At 42.1% G+C, this 17,102-nt stretch overlaps 1 protein-coding gene across 8 annotated transcripts in view; it reads right to left on the bottom strand.

Moving 5' to 3' along the window:
- TPD52L1 (TPD52 like 1) overlaps positions 1 to 14,576 on the bottom strand; it is a 72,783-nt gene extending 58,207 nt beyond the window's left edge. For 2 of the 8 annotated variants that reach the window (XM_028509886.2, XM_036024649.1), the window contains exon 1: positions 14,325 to 14,554. In XM_028509886.2, the coding sequence (XP_028365687.1) occupies positions 14,325 to 14,343 (19 nt within the window). In that variant the 5' untranslated portion in view covers positions 14,344 to 14,554. Of the gene's footprint in view, positions 1 to 14,324 lie in introns of all 8 variants that reach the window. The other 6 variants (XM_028509883.2, XM_028509889.2, XM_036024648.1 and 3 more) reach the window with 6 other exon arrangements.
- Positions 14,577 to 17,102: the final 2,526 nt, after the last annotated feature.

The following is a 17,102-nucleotide window of genomic DNA, read 5'->3' as shown; positions in this document are numbered from 1 at the left end:
GATTTTACTGAAATAATAATTTAGTACTTTTAGTTTTAGACAAAGTTTCTCCTTCAATATGTATTTTCTGTATCTAGGATCTTTATATAGCTCTTATATTATATAGTCATAATTATTATCATCATTTACTCATATTTAACCAGCACTGGAGTGTCAACCACGTTCCTAGAGATTGGCTTTGTGGGGGGGAAAGATGGTTAAAGCTGGATCCTTGTCTTACTGTTCTGTAGTCACCTTCACAGATTTTACACGTTTTGCAGTTTTATTCTCATAATTTGTTCACTGTGATTAAAAGTATTCCCCTTCCGACCTCCCAGTAGATTTATATAGAGAAATATCAGTGACTTCCACCCATGCTTCTAATCAAGGCCCTTCACTAGGCCCTTCCACCTCCCCATGTTTCTTTCCTGTTGTTCACATCTCACCATTTTGAGCCATGAAACTTGGCTCCAAGCTCACTCCTCCAAGAGGTTCTCCTCCAGTTCTGAGCCCGACTGGCCACCCTGAACTTTCTGGGTGCTTCAGTGCTCTAATGAACCTTCAGTGCTGCTTTCCAAATTTGCCATTCATTCCTCTTCTTCATTTCTATTTTTTTTATTGTATAATGACTGATTCTAGTGAAATTTCCTAAAAAAGGGGGAATTTGTCCTTTTGGCTATCCTCATAGTTTATAACACAGTGATTGGCATAAAGTCTCAAAAACATCATTCCTTGTTTTCTTAATCCCCACAATATGTGTCTGTTCATATGTGGTATATAAACATACATACACGCACACAGTGATTTTGAGTTTTGGTGGACAAGTTATTTAAATTATCTAGGCCTCCAATTACTCATGTATGGAATGGAGACACTGTCACTTCCCGTATGGCTGTGTTTTGGAGACTAAAACCTGGGACCCTGAATGGCAGTGCCTACTTAGCAGTTGTCCAGGGTCTCAAGTAAGGAAATTGTGGGAATGATGTCTGACAGCCAAGCCAGTGCTATTGACATCCTGACTCCCTCAGCTAGTGGCCAAAGTAATGTAATGTTCTCTTAATGTACTCCGAAAGCCAGAGTACTTTAGGGTGCTGTACCCAAGGCCTGGAATGTCATCAACATCCAGATGGCAGGTTCCCTCCCTTTCTACTTTCAAACAACTTTCAGAAACCACCCCCTCAACAATCGTCTCCTGACTATTACAGAGGGAGCCTTTTCTCTCTACCTTGCTCTCTCCAAAAATGCAACTCCTACAACCCTTTGCTCACGACTTCAGCTCACGACTCCTGAAAAAGGTGGCTTGTGCTTATATACGGTCAAAGTGACACAATGCTGTGTAGCTGTTCAGGGTTTACATCCTTTCCCTGGGCCCCTATGAGCCTTTGATGTTTGCACATTTGCCTTAGAGAAGGCACAGTGCTGTTTACATTGTTACATTGGTTTGTGTAATGCCCAGCCAACTAACGCTTGGCAAATACTGGTTTAATAAAGGCACCCGGCAGTGACTCAGCATCTACTCCTACTCGCCTTCCCAGGGACTCTTGGTCACCATGTTTAACTGCGGTTTCTGCACAGTACAGCTGTAAAGGAGCATAGTGGTGCCTTTTAAAAGCCAGAAGTGTCCCAGGGGCAGCTCTGCCCACAAGGACTGTCCTGAAGGGGTGATTTAGACAGAAGCTACCAGGACAGAGGTGGTCCAAATCCAACTTTCCAAATGAAATGCAACTGCCCAAGAATCTCCCTAATGTCCCCAAGAGTCTCCTTAGATCCCACAAATAGTGCACCATCTAATACTGATTCACTCCGATTCTCCTGGAAAATCCTGCCTTTGACAATGAGAGAAGAGAGAAGTTGCCCAAAGACCTATGGATCACACCATCCAAGATGAAGGGAGAAGGCCTGAATGTTCATAGTATCTGTGCTGACACATTTCAGCATTTGTTCTAGTTTGTCATTGTGTCCTCAGAATCTACACATTGCCCAGCACACAGAAGAGTTCACCAAACGTTTGTCAGTAAGTAAATATTATCATAAAATGACAAATGCTTCTATGTAGGTCTGTCTTCAGTGCTAGTACAAAACACTCAAATTCTGAGCTGTTCCTTATCTGATATTTAAATCCCGTAATGCTGGTTAATCTCAGTTCAGTTTCTCCTCTCTCTTTTTCAATAGAAAACCGACAACATGTACATAATAAGGTAATATAGCCAGTTTGCCTCAACACTACCACTGAAATGTTTTTTGAGTCTCCTAGACAGGTCTGTTATTTAATTCTTCCGGTTACCCCTAGATCCTCCAGAAAATGAATCTTATTATATTCTCATTTCCTAGTCTTCCTGAATTTTGGCCCTGGTATTGTTACTGGTATCAATCATACAGAATACATATTATCAGGTTTGTTAATTGATTACTACAAATTAATTACTACCAGGTATAAATAAATTAATTAATTATGACACCACATTCACTGCTTGGTTCACTGCCATCTGATTCTTCACCTTCCTGGATCTTAAAGAGAAAACAAACTATAGTCTTGAACCCAATGTCTAAGATTATTTTAAACCATTATCCCCCCCTTTTCTGGTTCTAGCTTTGTAATATGCACAAGAGCTGCACCAGCCTCCTTCACATCACTGTGAATACTCACAGTTAGCAACTGTGAAATACTCACAATTCGATGTAGGGAGAAGCACTCATCAAGTTTAAAGGGTTGTGGTAACAGCAAATTTTTGACTGTGATTCTGTGGGCCTCAGAGAAGGAAGCTGGTGTGATTCTGTTTATTTAAAGAACTCGAAGAAAGTAAATAGAAAATATTCTTGATACCTGAATGTATCATTAGGAGGACCAGGAAACTGATGTATACTGATGTTAAATATTTCCACTCCGTGTTTTCAACTGTAAGTTGAATTCCCCAGAGTGAAGCAATGGGATAGGATGGACACTCTCCCTCATGTTCTCTGATCAAGAAACGGCTGTACCAGTGCACACACACACACACACATCAACATACACCAAAATATTTATGTATTTTAAATGCAGATAGCATATTTAATTTGCAGATTCTAATATGTAATTTAGTAACTCAGTAATTTCAGGACCTTCCAGGTTAAAGTAAACTTTTGCTCAATTAAAAAACATTATAAGCCATGCTTGGCCCTAACTGTGCCCAATTAACCAAACCAGGTATTTTATAATTATGGGAAATACACACTTTCAAATATATCTGTCTTTGAAAATGTAATAGTACAAGCTTGTCTTTCTTTTCCTTCCTTCCTTCCCTCCCTCCCATCTTCTCTTCATGAAGTTGAATTGGTCCACAATGTCATATATGATGAACTAATAATTACATAAAAATAAAGTAGGGCTTGTGCAGCAGCTTTTTTTAAAGGACAGAGGGAAACTGAGACATGTGACGATTCCCAAAGACTCTCAGTATAACAGGTACCCATGAGACAGTGCAAACTGAAGAGCAGCAATAACCAGAGCTACGGGCTCAACGTGATGAACACGTGGGGTCAGGGCAGTATCAGAGTTCAGTGGGGCGGCAGGTGCAGGGGAGCCCAGGCTCCAGGGAGAAAGTGACTTTCCTTGTTGACATGGCTTTCAAACACACCCCCGCCACCACCTTGACCATATTCCCCTCAGATGCTGTTCCCCAGAGCAGCACAGCACTCTTAAAACCATCTCCAAATTTTTCTCAGAATGCTCAAACAATGGTCTCATGCATGAGAGGGAAAAAACTCACTTTAAAGAAGATCTGCCTTCTCGGCATTTTGGTGCATGAAAAGATAACTGGTATTCCGAGTAAGTAAAATGAAGGAATAAGAAAAAACAAGTGAGTTAGTACCATTGAATGAAAAAAAGGAAATGGGAGATAATTCTGCTACACTGAAGTGATCCCATGACAAAGAATGTGAGCATTAAATATACAGCCAGGTACACAGTAGTGAAACTCAATGATCGTGAATCTTACACAGAAAGGAAAAAAATGTCCTGCCTGTGAAATGCTTTAAGCGATTTTTAAACATTCAGCTACTAATACTAAGGAAAACATGTTCATATAGTGATTCTTAGTTTACAAAGTGCTTTTACAACTCCTGTTCACACTTGAGAGATGCCGTCTCTGGGCAGGTGCCCACAGTCAGGAGCCTGCACGGGTGACTCTGTCTCTGGGCTGCCCTCCCTCTCCCACCTTAGCCAGCATGTACCGAGGATCTGCTTGGGTTACCAGCCCGGTGCTCTCTACACTACACGGTGATAAATGAGAAACAGGACACAGCTAAGCCATGGTGTTTTCCCTCCTGAATCTCACCGTCTCCTGGAGAGCTAAAATTGATCAGGAAAGCAACCAGGGAAGTTGTGTCCAAACTGCAGGACAAAACCACGAGGGATGCCTGGAACTCAGCCAGCTGTGTCTGTTAAAATTGAGTGGTCTGAAGAATATGAAGGAATCCAGGGTTCCCTAAAAGGTCTTTACAGTTGGGTGGAAAGTATGCTTACATTTTGTAAGAGCCAAAGAAATAAATATAAAATCCAATCAAGTGATGTGGGGGTTGCAGGTTTCCGTTTGGAGTGGTGGCTGTGGCCATTGTAAGTTCGAAGTGTTCCCCTGGGAATCTAGCCCCAACCTAAATCTCGGGTACTGGTGCAGCCTCCAGTCTGCTGGGCAGTAACTAGATGGGTAACTGATCACGTCTCCATGCAGAGTATCAACCCCAGAGAGCAGCAGAATCCTCCACAACCACTCTACCCACCCACACATTTCATAACCCCCTTCTTCAACTTATTGTTCTCCTTAGCTTTTACCAACATCTAGTACGCTATGTCCTTCATTTAATTTATGTTATGTGCTTTTTACCTCTTCCCTAGAATATGAACCTCCTGAGGGCAGACATTTTTATTTTAGTTGCTTGTGTTTTTCTGGAACCTAGAATAGTGCCTGGCACATAGATATTTTAAATAATTATTGAATTAAGAAATACAACCAAAGCTATAGAAGTAGTATATTTGTGGGAAGGCATCTGAATATTTGGTATTTTATTTTATGTTTGAGAGAATTTGGTCTATTGAGAGACTATCAGGCTTATAATTACAATTTGTTTAATTTGGTAATTGATTTAAAAGTGATATTTAAGGGGAAATCTTATAAAATTTGCAAATAATATTGTAACATTTAAGAGAATTTTAGATTTTACTGTATTTACATATTTAAATTTTAGATGTAAGTTCTTGGGGATGTTAGTCAATTAGAAAATTGAAGTTCTTAAATATGAAATTGAGCATATCAGCTAAACTTGTATGCCAGTTGATATCCTACTGTTTAAATATCACTATTCCAAGTTCTTTTAAAAGTAATTATTAACATTTTCTCATTCTATAAATTGAATAAGATTTGCAGGCTGCACTTCAAAGCGTAAGTTTTCTGCATCTGACTTTAATGAATAAAATGTTAACTTTTAAATTACAAATAAACCTCCAGACGGTCCTCTCAGGAGGACAGAGGTCGGAATCACCACAACACGCAGGGCAGGTGAGGGGCTGCGCGGCGCAGAGAAAGGAGCGCAGGCTTTGAGGCAGGAAACCGAGCTCCCGGGCCAGCGCCCCACCCCCACGGGTGGGAAACTAGCCCACGCAGATCCCCTGCTGTCTGGGAGTGCTTTCATCTGCAAAATGAGGAGACTGTGTGAAGTCCTTAATTAAATCCCTCCCGATTCTAAATTATGATGCTACTTCTTAAGGACAATAAAACAGATCCGAAATGCTGTGGGAGTGGAGAAGAGAGGAGGATTACTTCCAGTGGGAAAATCAGGAGCTCATTAGTGGGATCTGACGAGTTGAGATGCGGGGAAACAGCATTTGAAGTGGACAGAACCACCTGAGCAAACCTGGGGAAGCAGAAAGTGGGTCTGGAAAACAGGGAGTCAGAGAAAACATCCGCTGGTGGGCTAGCCATCCAGTCTGGCCACCGGAGCACTTCACCACTGCCCTGAGGGACGCATGTCGTAGCACAGAAACCAATGTATGAGCCACGGCTACCGTATCTGCTAGGATGTCACAGCCAGTTTCACAGCACAATGATTGCATTTAGTTAGGACCTAAACACATAATTGATTATTAACATTATTATATCTATGTGTATTAAGATTAAATTTTACAAGGAGAATATGCTTTAAATTACACAGTGATTTCTTGGATGTTTACTTAAAACTCAGCTTATACTACTTTACAGAATAAGGCTAGCGAGGACTCAAATATCGTGTTACAGAGCCCATCTTGAGCTCCACGAAACTGAGAGAATCCCCACATAATGTGATATTTCCGTAAAAGATTTCCTCTGCCCTAAATTCTCAACAAAGCCAAAAATACTCTCCATGGAAAGGTCAGTGAAATATGGAGAGGAATGGATTCATCTTCATCAGCATTTCAAACGCTAGAAGGCCATCAGTGAGGACTTGGGGGAGGCAGCACGTTCAGGGAAAGAAGTGTTTTTTGTTTTTTTTTTTTTCAGGTTTAATTCAATAACTACTTGCAACACACAGAATAATAGTTTTAAGCAACACAAAAATATGGACATTTTTTCTCATACATGTCAATAATCAGAGCAGGCCACATGCATGTGACAGAAGAAAATGCCACCAAATGACCTTGGGTTTTGTTTCTATAAATGAGACTTTCATCTGTCCAGTTACAATAATTTAACAGGTGTCGCTCACTCAAGGTTTTCAACTGCCTGCAAATGAGCTGCCCAGGCAAACCATCCCCCAAGGCAGTGGGCTGCAGCTCTCTCCTCCTCACCTCTCCTGTGCCACGTTGGACCCTCCACACCAGGAGAGAGAGCAAAACACGGAACCCAAAGCATACAGTTATTTGCACGTCTCACACTGAGAGTCTAAGAGTGTGCTCAGTATTTGCTTAATGGAGATGGGGAGGAATTAAGTACCTGTTTCTTTGTTTGTAAAATCCACATGAGCTCTCTAGCCCATCACCACTTTTCTTTTGAGCTGCCCCACATCAGAACTCTATTTGCACAAAAATTTTGATTATGTACCACAGAATTTATATTAAAGATGTTACAGGGGAAATTAGAAATCATCTGTAGCATTTCTTGAGAAGCATCATGAGAAGCATCTCTTGTCCTAGGTTTCTCTCTTCAGCTTCCCGGTATCTTGTTCTCTCTTCCACTCTATCTATTTTGGTCTCTCCAGGACTCAGTCTTTGTGCACCTTCTCCTCCCCTTCCCAAATCTCCCCCTTTATCTTTTCCATATACCTTCACTGTCATTTTCTTCAGAAGAGCAACTTAGCTCTATCTTAATGTTGACATAGCTCTACACCATGGTCATCTATGATATTAGTCACTCAGTACTATTCATTCCGTCGTTCACCGTTTTCCCCACAAGTATTTACAGATTCCTTTCCATGAACCAGTCATTTCTAGTCACTGGGCATATGGCAATGAAGAACAGTCCAAGTCCCTGCCCTCAAGGAACTTAAATGCTCATTGGGAGAAACAGAAACAAGTAATTGTGCACAATATAAAAGGACATAGTTTTCTGAAGAAAAAGAAAGTAAAGGGAATAGACGGTGATGAGATCACATCTATATGCAATTTACATATGTACATGTACACATACATACTAAAAGCTTTTGTTTGTGTCTTATTTTTTAAAACATCTAAAATAGCAAGAGCAGAAATCTGTATTTGTCATTAGAAGCTTTTCAGAATACTCAGAAATCTTGTGTGCTGCTAAGCAACTGACACCAGAATCTTCAAAGCCCTGCCCTCCAGAGCCCACACCTTTCTCCATGGGCTTTGCGGGCCTTCTGCACGGCCGCACTGCCATCACTGGCATCCCAGCCACCGGGACCAGAGTAAGATCTGCTCCACGCGTCCAGCACGTCTAAGCTGTATGAGTAGGAGCGAGTCTTGTCGCTACTCTGTCCTTCAGTTTCCTCGTCTGTGAGAGGAGAAGGACATTACCTTCCCAATGACTTTGTTGTGTTTATTAACACAATTTTTTAACTTCATCGCATGGTATTTGGCATTTTAAAAAAATACTCAACACTAAAATATTATTGTTATTATCACCGTCAATGTGAATCAGTTCTAATTAGCACTGTAGTACTCTAAAAATTCCATCGGATGGAAATAGGCCATGGGATCAGTTCTCTAGGCCATGACCCACAGGGAGCACTCTTCTTGGCTACCCTCCCCAGAAGATGACCCACATCAAATTCATCTTTGTTTCCTGTTGGCAGGTGCTGCCCTGTGCTGGCGGAGGGACAGTGTAGGAGAGTGGTGGAGGTCATCCTCTGGACTTGGGTCAACCTAGAGTTGAATCCTGCCTTCCTCACTTAATTTTTCTGACCTGCCATTCCCCTGTTTATAATTGAGTTAAAAATAATGATATCTATCCCACAGTGTTAAATAAGGATTCAATAAAACAATGCATGTCACGTTCTTGGCATATACTACTAAGAGCAATAGCAAACATTTAGAAAGTACTTACCATGTGCTGGGCACTGTTTTAAGAACACTGCTTGCATTCACTTGTTATATCCTCATTACACATCCCGTGACTTAGGCGCTATTATTACCCTCACTTTACATATTGGAAACCCAGGCCCAGAGAAATGAAGTCACTTGCTCAGGGTCATGTTAATGGTGACCCTGGAAGGATGAAAATCCAGGCAGTTTGCCTTGATTCTGCAATTGTAACTACTACTCCCTGCTGTCTCTCAATATTAAGTGCTTGTCAAATATTTGCTCTTCCTATACTAATCAATAAATAGTTGTTGAAATATTTATTTGACAAATCAATACTTGTGAAGTACTTATTTATTATTTACTATATAGCTCTCTAAGTGTCAAATCTTATCATAATCCACAAAAATGCACCCTCTTGCTGCTAAGTTTGATAAAGTAACTTCTCAGATTCTGCCTACCAAGAGTATCAAGAAAACAAGGTGTATATTAGGGAAGGAAATTCAAAATAGGTCCGCATATACCAGTCAGTGATTTCCAACACTGGTGTGCCACAAGAATTTTTAAAACAGGCAATACCTGACTATTTAGAGAGGAGTTCTGACCTTTTTTCTCTTAGATTGTCAAATTAAAAAAATGACAATAGCCAGTACAACAATAGCTGTCCACTGTGAAGAAATCAAAATTATAGTATTTTTTGTGTACCATAGAACTTTAGTAATTAGTTTGTGTGCCATGAGAAAAAGATTAAACATTGCTGCCATATACTATAATATCTATCATTTGCATTACTAGATTTTATAAGAATTTTAATTGCAACAATAGTATATGATGTTGTAAATGATTGACTTCATCTTATGTATACATCACTATCTACTTTGCAACTTCTATTTAGAGGAATATTAAAACAATAGAAAGTAGCTCTGAGGACAGTAAGAATGTTCTTTTTTTTCCCTTTAGATTTATTTATTTATTTCCAGAGAGGGAAGGGAGGGATGAAGAGAGAGAGAGAGAAACATCAATGTGCGGTTGCTGGGGGCCATGGCCTGAAACCCAGGCATGTGCCCTGGCTGGGAATCGAACCTGTGAATGCTTTGGTTTGCAGCCCACACTCAATCCACTGAGCTATGCCAGCCAGGGCTAGAATGTCCTTAATACTACTTTTAAAAATCATGATTCAAAATGCCTAACACTTAGCTCCCATAGTTTGAGCTTTACAATTATATTGGTTGAAATTTGTACAAGAAAATTTTTCATTGAGTAATCAATCCCTACAATATAAGAGATTTGACCAGTTGCTATTTGGCAGGGGAAGGAGGGATTACTTTATTGTTTTGAAACAAAATAACATACTTTGTTCACAAAGCAAGAATTTGTTTTCCATGCAGTATTAATTAAAAGGATATAATTGTATTTATTTTTCTAGAGCTTCATTCCTTGCTTCATTTTCTATTCTTATCCTTGTTTACTTCATTTCTTCTATTTCTAATTTACATTATCCTGCTGTGTTCCACATACCTCTATGAATCACTCTAAGTTCTTCCTGGAACAAGATGAGGGTAAAGAAATGTCCTGTGAGCAATGTATAATGTAAGATATGCATGACGTTTTTACATTAATGGAATTAACCCTCAGGCGAGAGTAATCTAACACATATTACTTCATGTCATTCACGGACTTCCGAGAGCCCTCTGACTAGAATGTCTCAATATAAAAAATAATGTAGTAGGCCCCCAAACACATCAAGGTGCTTATGTACCTGTCACTAGGTTAAGAATCTTGAGATGGGGAGATGATCTTGGATTATCCATGTGGGTCTAAAGGGAATCACAAGTGTTCTCAGAAACTGGGGGCAGAGGGAAACCTGAAACAGACAGCAGAGGAGGCAAGGGGACCGCGGAGACAGACGCTGGAGTGATGCCGCCAACACACCGGTCGACAGCCACCAGAAGCTGCAACAGACAGGACTCGGACTCTAGTCGAGCTCGTCCAGAAGAAGTGAAGCCCCGCTGATACCCTGACTTTGGTCCAGGGAGAGTGATTTTTGATTTTTAGCTCCAGAATGGTGAGGGAACACATTTCTGTTGTTTTAAGCCACTAATACATAGCAATTTGTTACAACAGTCATAGGAAACTAAAGCAGCTACTAATCTGAATATAAACAAGAGTTGAGTGGAAAGAAAATTTTTCTTTCAACATTAGGGACATTGGGAAAGGAAAAAAAACAACGTTTTTACCTAGAAAAATAAACTATTGTAAGGCAGTTTAAAAAGATCAGGGGCTTGTTATTTTAAAGGACTACCACATACTTCAGGAAAATGGTACATTCTCAACCAAATTCCCTCTCTAATGTATCATTATATCACAGCAAAATCCTCTAGTACCAGGAAGGCAACCGGGACTCCTGGCATTGGGTGGGCCCCCGTTCCATACTCTTCTCCAGCCCTTTCTCACCGAGTCACTTGGCTCATAATCCCACTTCTCAATTCTTGTTCTACCAACCTCCCAGGATGTGTCCTTGTTTTGCTGAAAATAATCCTTTCTTTTACAAAGTCAAATGACACATTTGAAGAATTTCATTTATGGAAACGTTTCTAGAACTGTCTGCTGCATTTATTGAACTATACAGGTATGTGCAAATGTTGTCCACAGCATCTGGTTGGTTCCTGCAAAGTACAGGAGACATAGCAGCAGCTGCCTAATTAAGCTAACTCATCTTTGTTCTCTCTAGATCAAGAGTAAGAAAGATAAGCCATTACCACTCTAGACAGTTCTAAAATAAGTTGTGCTGATGATATGAACTTGCACAAGACTCTCTTAGAATCTAAGAGTCAATTTCATGCAACCGGAAAAATATGCCAAGTGGAAAGAAGATTTCATCTTTAATGTAAACTACAAATATTTTGTAAATAGTTTTATTTTTAAAAAACTTAAATCAAGACAACGAATGGGAGGATTGAACGTGGGAGATGGGGTGAGTAGGGCAGCAGGGAATTATGGGGGGAAATGGGGACAACTGTAATTGAACAATAAAAAAGGCATTAGGTGGAAGGCAGATGGAAAATTAAGCCTAAGCCTGTGCAAGCATTAAAAAAAAAACAAGTAACACTTTTTTCTATAATTAATAAAAATGATTTGCACCAGGGAAAGTATGTCAAGGGTTAGGAGGCTTTAATAATCAGAAATCACTGCCTTTTTCTACCTAAATTAAAAAAGAGAAATAAAACAAAAGTTTTGACTCTAAACCTGTGAAAAGTTTGATGTGGACAAAATGCATTTTGAAATCCAATATAAAACACATGTTGTTCTACTCGCTATGGCGAGACCACAGCGTCCTGGTCTCCATCCGTTCTGCAACACTGTGCAAGTCATTCCAGTGCTCTGGGCCGAGGTCTCCTAACCTGCAGACTGAGGGGGTTCATCTGGCAAGAGCTGCAAAGGGCCTTCCAGCTTTAAAATTCTATCCTCAATCTCACTCCACCTTCCGACTACAACAAAAAAGAGGGAGTAGTCTTCCCCTGAAAACGTGTAATAAGAACTGCTTTATTTAGCACAAAAAATCCTTAAATAATAAAAAATGGGTCTTAAAATGAAAAACTTAAAGTACTGAGAAAGTAAAGATTTAAGAAGCAAACATCCATCTGGTTGTAGACGTATAAAGTTGGGGTCAGCTTTGACGACAACCTCCTTCATTTCCAGTCAAAGTAATATTGATTTTCTTCTGAAATGTTTTTACAACCTGTTCACTTTTCTCCTTGTGGCTGACCACCACCCTATCCAGGTCTCCCTATGACTATTCCAGTTGCCTTTTAACTTGTCATCCCAACACTCAGGCTCCACCCATTTATGAGGGAAGGGGAAGAGTGGCAGAAAGGCCAGGGAGAAATGGGGACCCAGGTTTCATCTTTCCTGGAAAAGGGGCAGGCTTTGAGCAGCAATGGGGTACCCAAGAGCCAGCTCTGCTACTCATTCCCTACGTTGTTTACAAGGAATTTCTTTACATCTGTGCCTACGTTCCCTCTATAAAATGGGAACGAGAACACTGCCTGCCTCACGGGACTGCTGTGCAGAAGAAACGAGTCAACCCGTGCAAAGCACAAAGCGCAGAAACAGGTGCACAGTAAACAAACCTCCCTATTTTTATCCTCACCTACCAGACCTACAATTTTTCCAGCTCGCCCTGCACAACGAGGGCCTCTTTTCATATCATAATCACGGCTGCAATTTCACATTTTATCAAATAACTCTCAAATTAATGTCTGTCTCTTCCTCTACTGCTTCCACTTCAGGAAGCAGAAATCATATGTTTGCCTCTCCTACCACAGTGTTTGGCAAAGAAACGCACTAGAATGTTTGTTAAGTACACCTCTCAAGTAAGGCAAACCAATGTCACCTGAGTCTCCAATCTGCAGTTTCAAATGTCTTCAGAATTAGTTTTTCTTGAACTTACCAAGTAACAGAATGACCTGGAAAGCTTCTGACATACCCATGCCCAGACCCCAGAGATGCCAGTTTGATTGGTCTGGGATTAGCCACAGCCAGTATTGAAAACTCTCCAAATAGTTCTAATGTGCTAGTCAGGTTGGAAAGCCCCAGTGCTGTTCCCATTTGCTTCAATTCCGGAGGGAAGGCCTCTTAGCCGACCTCTGCTTTCGAATTTAACTAACCTCAGGGGATTGACTTTTTTCTTATTTATATAATGGGCAGCTTCATGGGCAGGATCTTGGCTCACGGAACAAACAAGGATGGTTCGCATTGTTCAGACAGTTGTGATCCTGACAGCAAACCTGTTGGATGGCTCCAGGCCCCTGCACCCTAAACAGCTCTCATTCGGGACTCTCCTGCCCCTGAGAGTGAGCGCACAGGAACCTCCTCTTCTCTTATTTACCGTAAAACTCACCACAGAATTCCTTACACTGTATAAGAAACGTGTGGTGTTTGTTTTCACACGCTGAAGAAGGCACAACTCAACAAATCCCTTCCTGGCGTCGCTCCCAAGATAGATCCCAGAATCAGCGTTATTCCTCCCGGTCTAGCGCTCCACATTCTCCCATCTCTGCTCCTTCACACAGTCCGTTTACTCCCGTTCCCGCAAGGTTCCATCGGGCTTCTCTAACCCCGGTCCCAGTGTGATCCCAGATATAAGGATTCCCTTCGAGACGCCACTGCGGGCTTCTCCAGCTGGCGGCCCCAGGACTGGGGAGCTGGGAGACCGGACCGCGGCAGGGGCCCCCCATGCATCTGGGGAGGCACAGGGTGCTCCTGGACCACGGGAAACCGGGACTCAACGTGTTGGTCCGCTGCAGATCAGCAGGCGGGCAATGCTTTCCTCCCCGGGGAAGGCCGGTCCCTGTGCAGCCAGCCTCTCGCGTATCCGGGATACCCGGGTCTCCCCGGAACCACCACATCTGGGCGCCCCGCGCCCAGCCCGCTACTTGGGAAGTGCAGGACCCAAGCCCGCCGCTCAGGGCGAGAGAAGTCGCCCTCCCTCCCCCACTCCCCTCAGGAAAAGGAACGAAACGCGGATTCCTAACCCTGCACAACAGGTCCTTTGGGCACTTGCGAGGTCCAGGAAGGGGGGGGGGGAGGGGGGGCGACAAACTGGGAAAAGAGGCGAGAGTATTCCGTGGGCGTATTTCCTACGGAGGAACCTTTCCATTTAACGTCTCCTACGCTTGTCTCCAGCTCCCAGCAAACCCTGAGGTTGGGGAGCAGGAACCATCCCGCGGGCGCCGGTAGCAGAGTTGCGGACCTGTGAAGATGGCACCGGTCCGCTCAGTCCCAGAAGTTAGGTGCTGCAAGAAAAGCGCCTCGATGCGTGCGGCGGGGCTGACCCTCAGGGCGGTCGGCGACCACTCACCTTGTGCCTGCGCCTCCATGGTGGCCGACTTCGGGCTGAGGTTGGCAGGAGCGCGCTCTCAGAGATTCAGACAGCAGAGCCCGAGTTCAGAACGCAGCTGGCCCCGCCGCTGGCGCCCTCTCTCTGCACGCGCCTCGCGAGCTCTAAGTGCAGGGGAAGAATCGTCTCTGGCAGCAGCTTCTGGTTACCTCGGCTCCCAGTCCACCTGGCCTAGACCGCCTTGGGGGGTAAAAAAAAAAAAAAAAAAAAAAAAAAAAAAAAAAAAGGCCACTGGTGGGCGCCACCTGCCGACCACTCTGCGCATTGGGCCGAGGGCGCCCCCTTCTGGCTCAGGCCCCGTGCTCAGGCCCAATAACAGCCTCACTGATCTCAAGTAGGCCCTGAACTCGGGAGAGAGGAAAGAGGGAGGATTTACAATACTAAACGACCATTGCTCCTGGGGGAAATTCTGTTTGGTTTTTGTTACCTTCTGGACTCAACATTTTTATCAACTAACCAATATATAACCTTGTTTTCTGTGAGTTTCTATTTAAAGATATGTTAACATATACTGTTGGTTAACTCATTAACCTTTTCAACTTATGTATTTTGTCCCTAGGACACTAGGCAGCAGTTTAGCACTGTTCTTGGGGGCCATTTTAAATAGCAACTCCCAGCCCTCCCCCAACAAGTGCACAAAAATGGTTTAATTGTAGTCTGTGCAGAGGGTACTTGTTTACAGTATGAGAGATGAAATAAGAAGGTAGAGCTTAGCCTTGTTTAACCTCAGCTGGGAATGTGTACAACTGTCCACCCAAATTTTTCACAGCTCTGCCAGTGTCTGGGAATGGCCATGAAAGTGCTATATTGATTTTGGTGTCATAAGTAAATTTTAGTGATGAGGTAAGTTCACAAGTATGGATCTTGCAAATCAACTGCGGATATGTTTTCTAATTCAAAAACCTGCCCTGGCCAGTGTAGCTCAGTTGGTTGGAGCATTGTCCCATAACTGAAAGGTCCCTAGTTCCTTCCCGTCAGGGCACATACCTAGGTTGTGGGTTCAATCCCTGGTTGGGGCACATATGGGAGGCAATTGATCAATGTTTCTCTCTCACACTGATGTTTCTCTCTCTCTCTGTCTCACTTCCTCTCTCTCTCTAAAAATCAATAAAACATATTTTTAAAAAACCATAGGCCATGTCTATAGGTTCATGAAGCAGTCACATTTTCAAGAAAAAGCTAGAAGTGTACAGTTCCATTCCAAGCCTAGCCTGGCAATTGGACTAAACAGCGTAGCAGGGACTAAGAATCATCAGCTCATGTCTCACCTGCTCAGGTCTTCAGCTGTTACAGATCGCCCCTTTTTCTTCCTACCTACACAATCTGCATCTAGAAAAGGAAATATAGTGTTTATTTACACTTGGTCCTGGTTTTGTATATATTTTTTCAGTTTTCTTTTTTTCTTAAAGTAGGTGATAAAGTGTGTCAGGGTCAAGTGTCAGTCCCATATTGAGCCCCCATATTTCCTGCCAAAGAGCCTTATACAAATTCACAGCTCAAAAAAAAAAAAGACTTAGTGGATAAACAACTAACGGACCAGTAGGTTCCATTTCATCCATGCCCAAGTTATTTCAAAGTATAGACTTAATAAACACAACGTGCTTTTAAATTTTTGCTTGAGAGAAGGAACACTCATGATTTCCTGGCACATGTAAAACCGTATCAGTGTTTTTTGGTTATGTTCAAGATATCCTTGATTTGTCGTCATTGACGTTAAAACTGCTCTTTAGAACACCAAGCGCAGGACTTTTTAAATGGCTTTTGGTGATAGTGACCATGGATGCACCAAGTGATAAGTTAGAATCAGTGCTTTTAAAAAACACAATCAGTGATTAAATCAGTTTTAGATTCTGTTCAGTGGTTCTGGTCCTCTCCACCCTGGAAATTAAACACCAGGTTAGGCTTGATTCCCAGCTGTTAAAAGAAGTTAAAAATAGTCAATGACTTTCCAGCTTGAGTCATTTAACCTTCACCTAAACTCTGACTCATTTTTCTGATTCATAAAATTTTAAACTACTACCCCTTTAATGTCATTGTTTATAATAATAAAATATTGATAATCATTAGAAATACTTATTGAATATTCCCTGTGCCAGGGACTGTGGTAGATGTAAGGATACAAGCGAAAGGCCTGTTCCTTTCTACCCAAGGAGCTCGCCGTCTGGAGAGAAGGAGGGATAAACAGATGCTTTATAAAGCCGTGCAACATGATAAGTGCTGTGCTGGAGGAGAGCCCAGTGTGCATGTCAGCAGTGAGGGAGGTCTCCTAACTCACACTGCTGGAGAGAACAAGGAACATTTCTTTAAAGATGTTTGCCTCAGCTGAATCCTAAAAGATGAAAGCATTATCCAGATATGTTGTGTTAGCCCCCAAAGAATGGTTTAGCCAAGGAACAATATACTATTGTTATATCCTTCTTTTTTCCTTGTCACTCAGGATGGTGAATTTTCTCAACTTCCTTTAAGCTTAGTAAACAGTCATCTACCTCCTGTGGTTCTTCACTTTTGCAGCTACCTCGCAGGGAAAAAAAGGGTAAGTGTTCTAGTCTATGCAGTCCTGGTTCAGTCCTGCAGAATTGATTTTCCGCAGAGGTGGGGATGCAGCAGAAATCATAAATGTCCAAAGTGTATTCAGCAGTTCTTGTCTAACAAGTTCGAGGTCATTTATAACATAACACACTGAAGGTGCTCTTGGGAGGTAGGCAGGGCACAGAAATGAGAGGAAGCAGTAGGAAAGGA

The sequence above is a fragment of the Phyllostomus discolor genome, chromosome 4 (genome assembly GCF_004126475.2).
Source record: "Phyllostomus discolor isolate MPI-MPIP mPhyDis1 chromosome 4, mPhyDis1.pri.v3, whole genome shotgun sequence".
NCBI classification, from domain to species: Eukaryota; Metazoa; Chordata; class Mammalia; order Chiroptera; family Phyllostomidae; genus Phyllostomus; species Phyllostomus discolor.
This window is presented reverse-complemented; position numbering and strand designations above follow the sequence as displayed.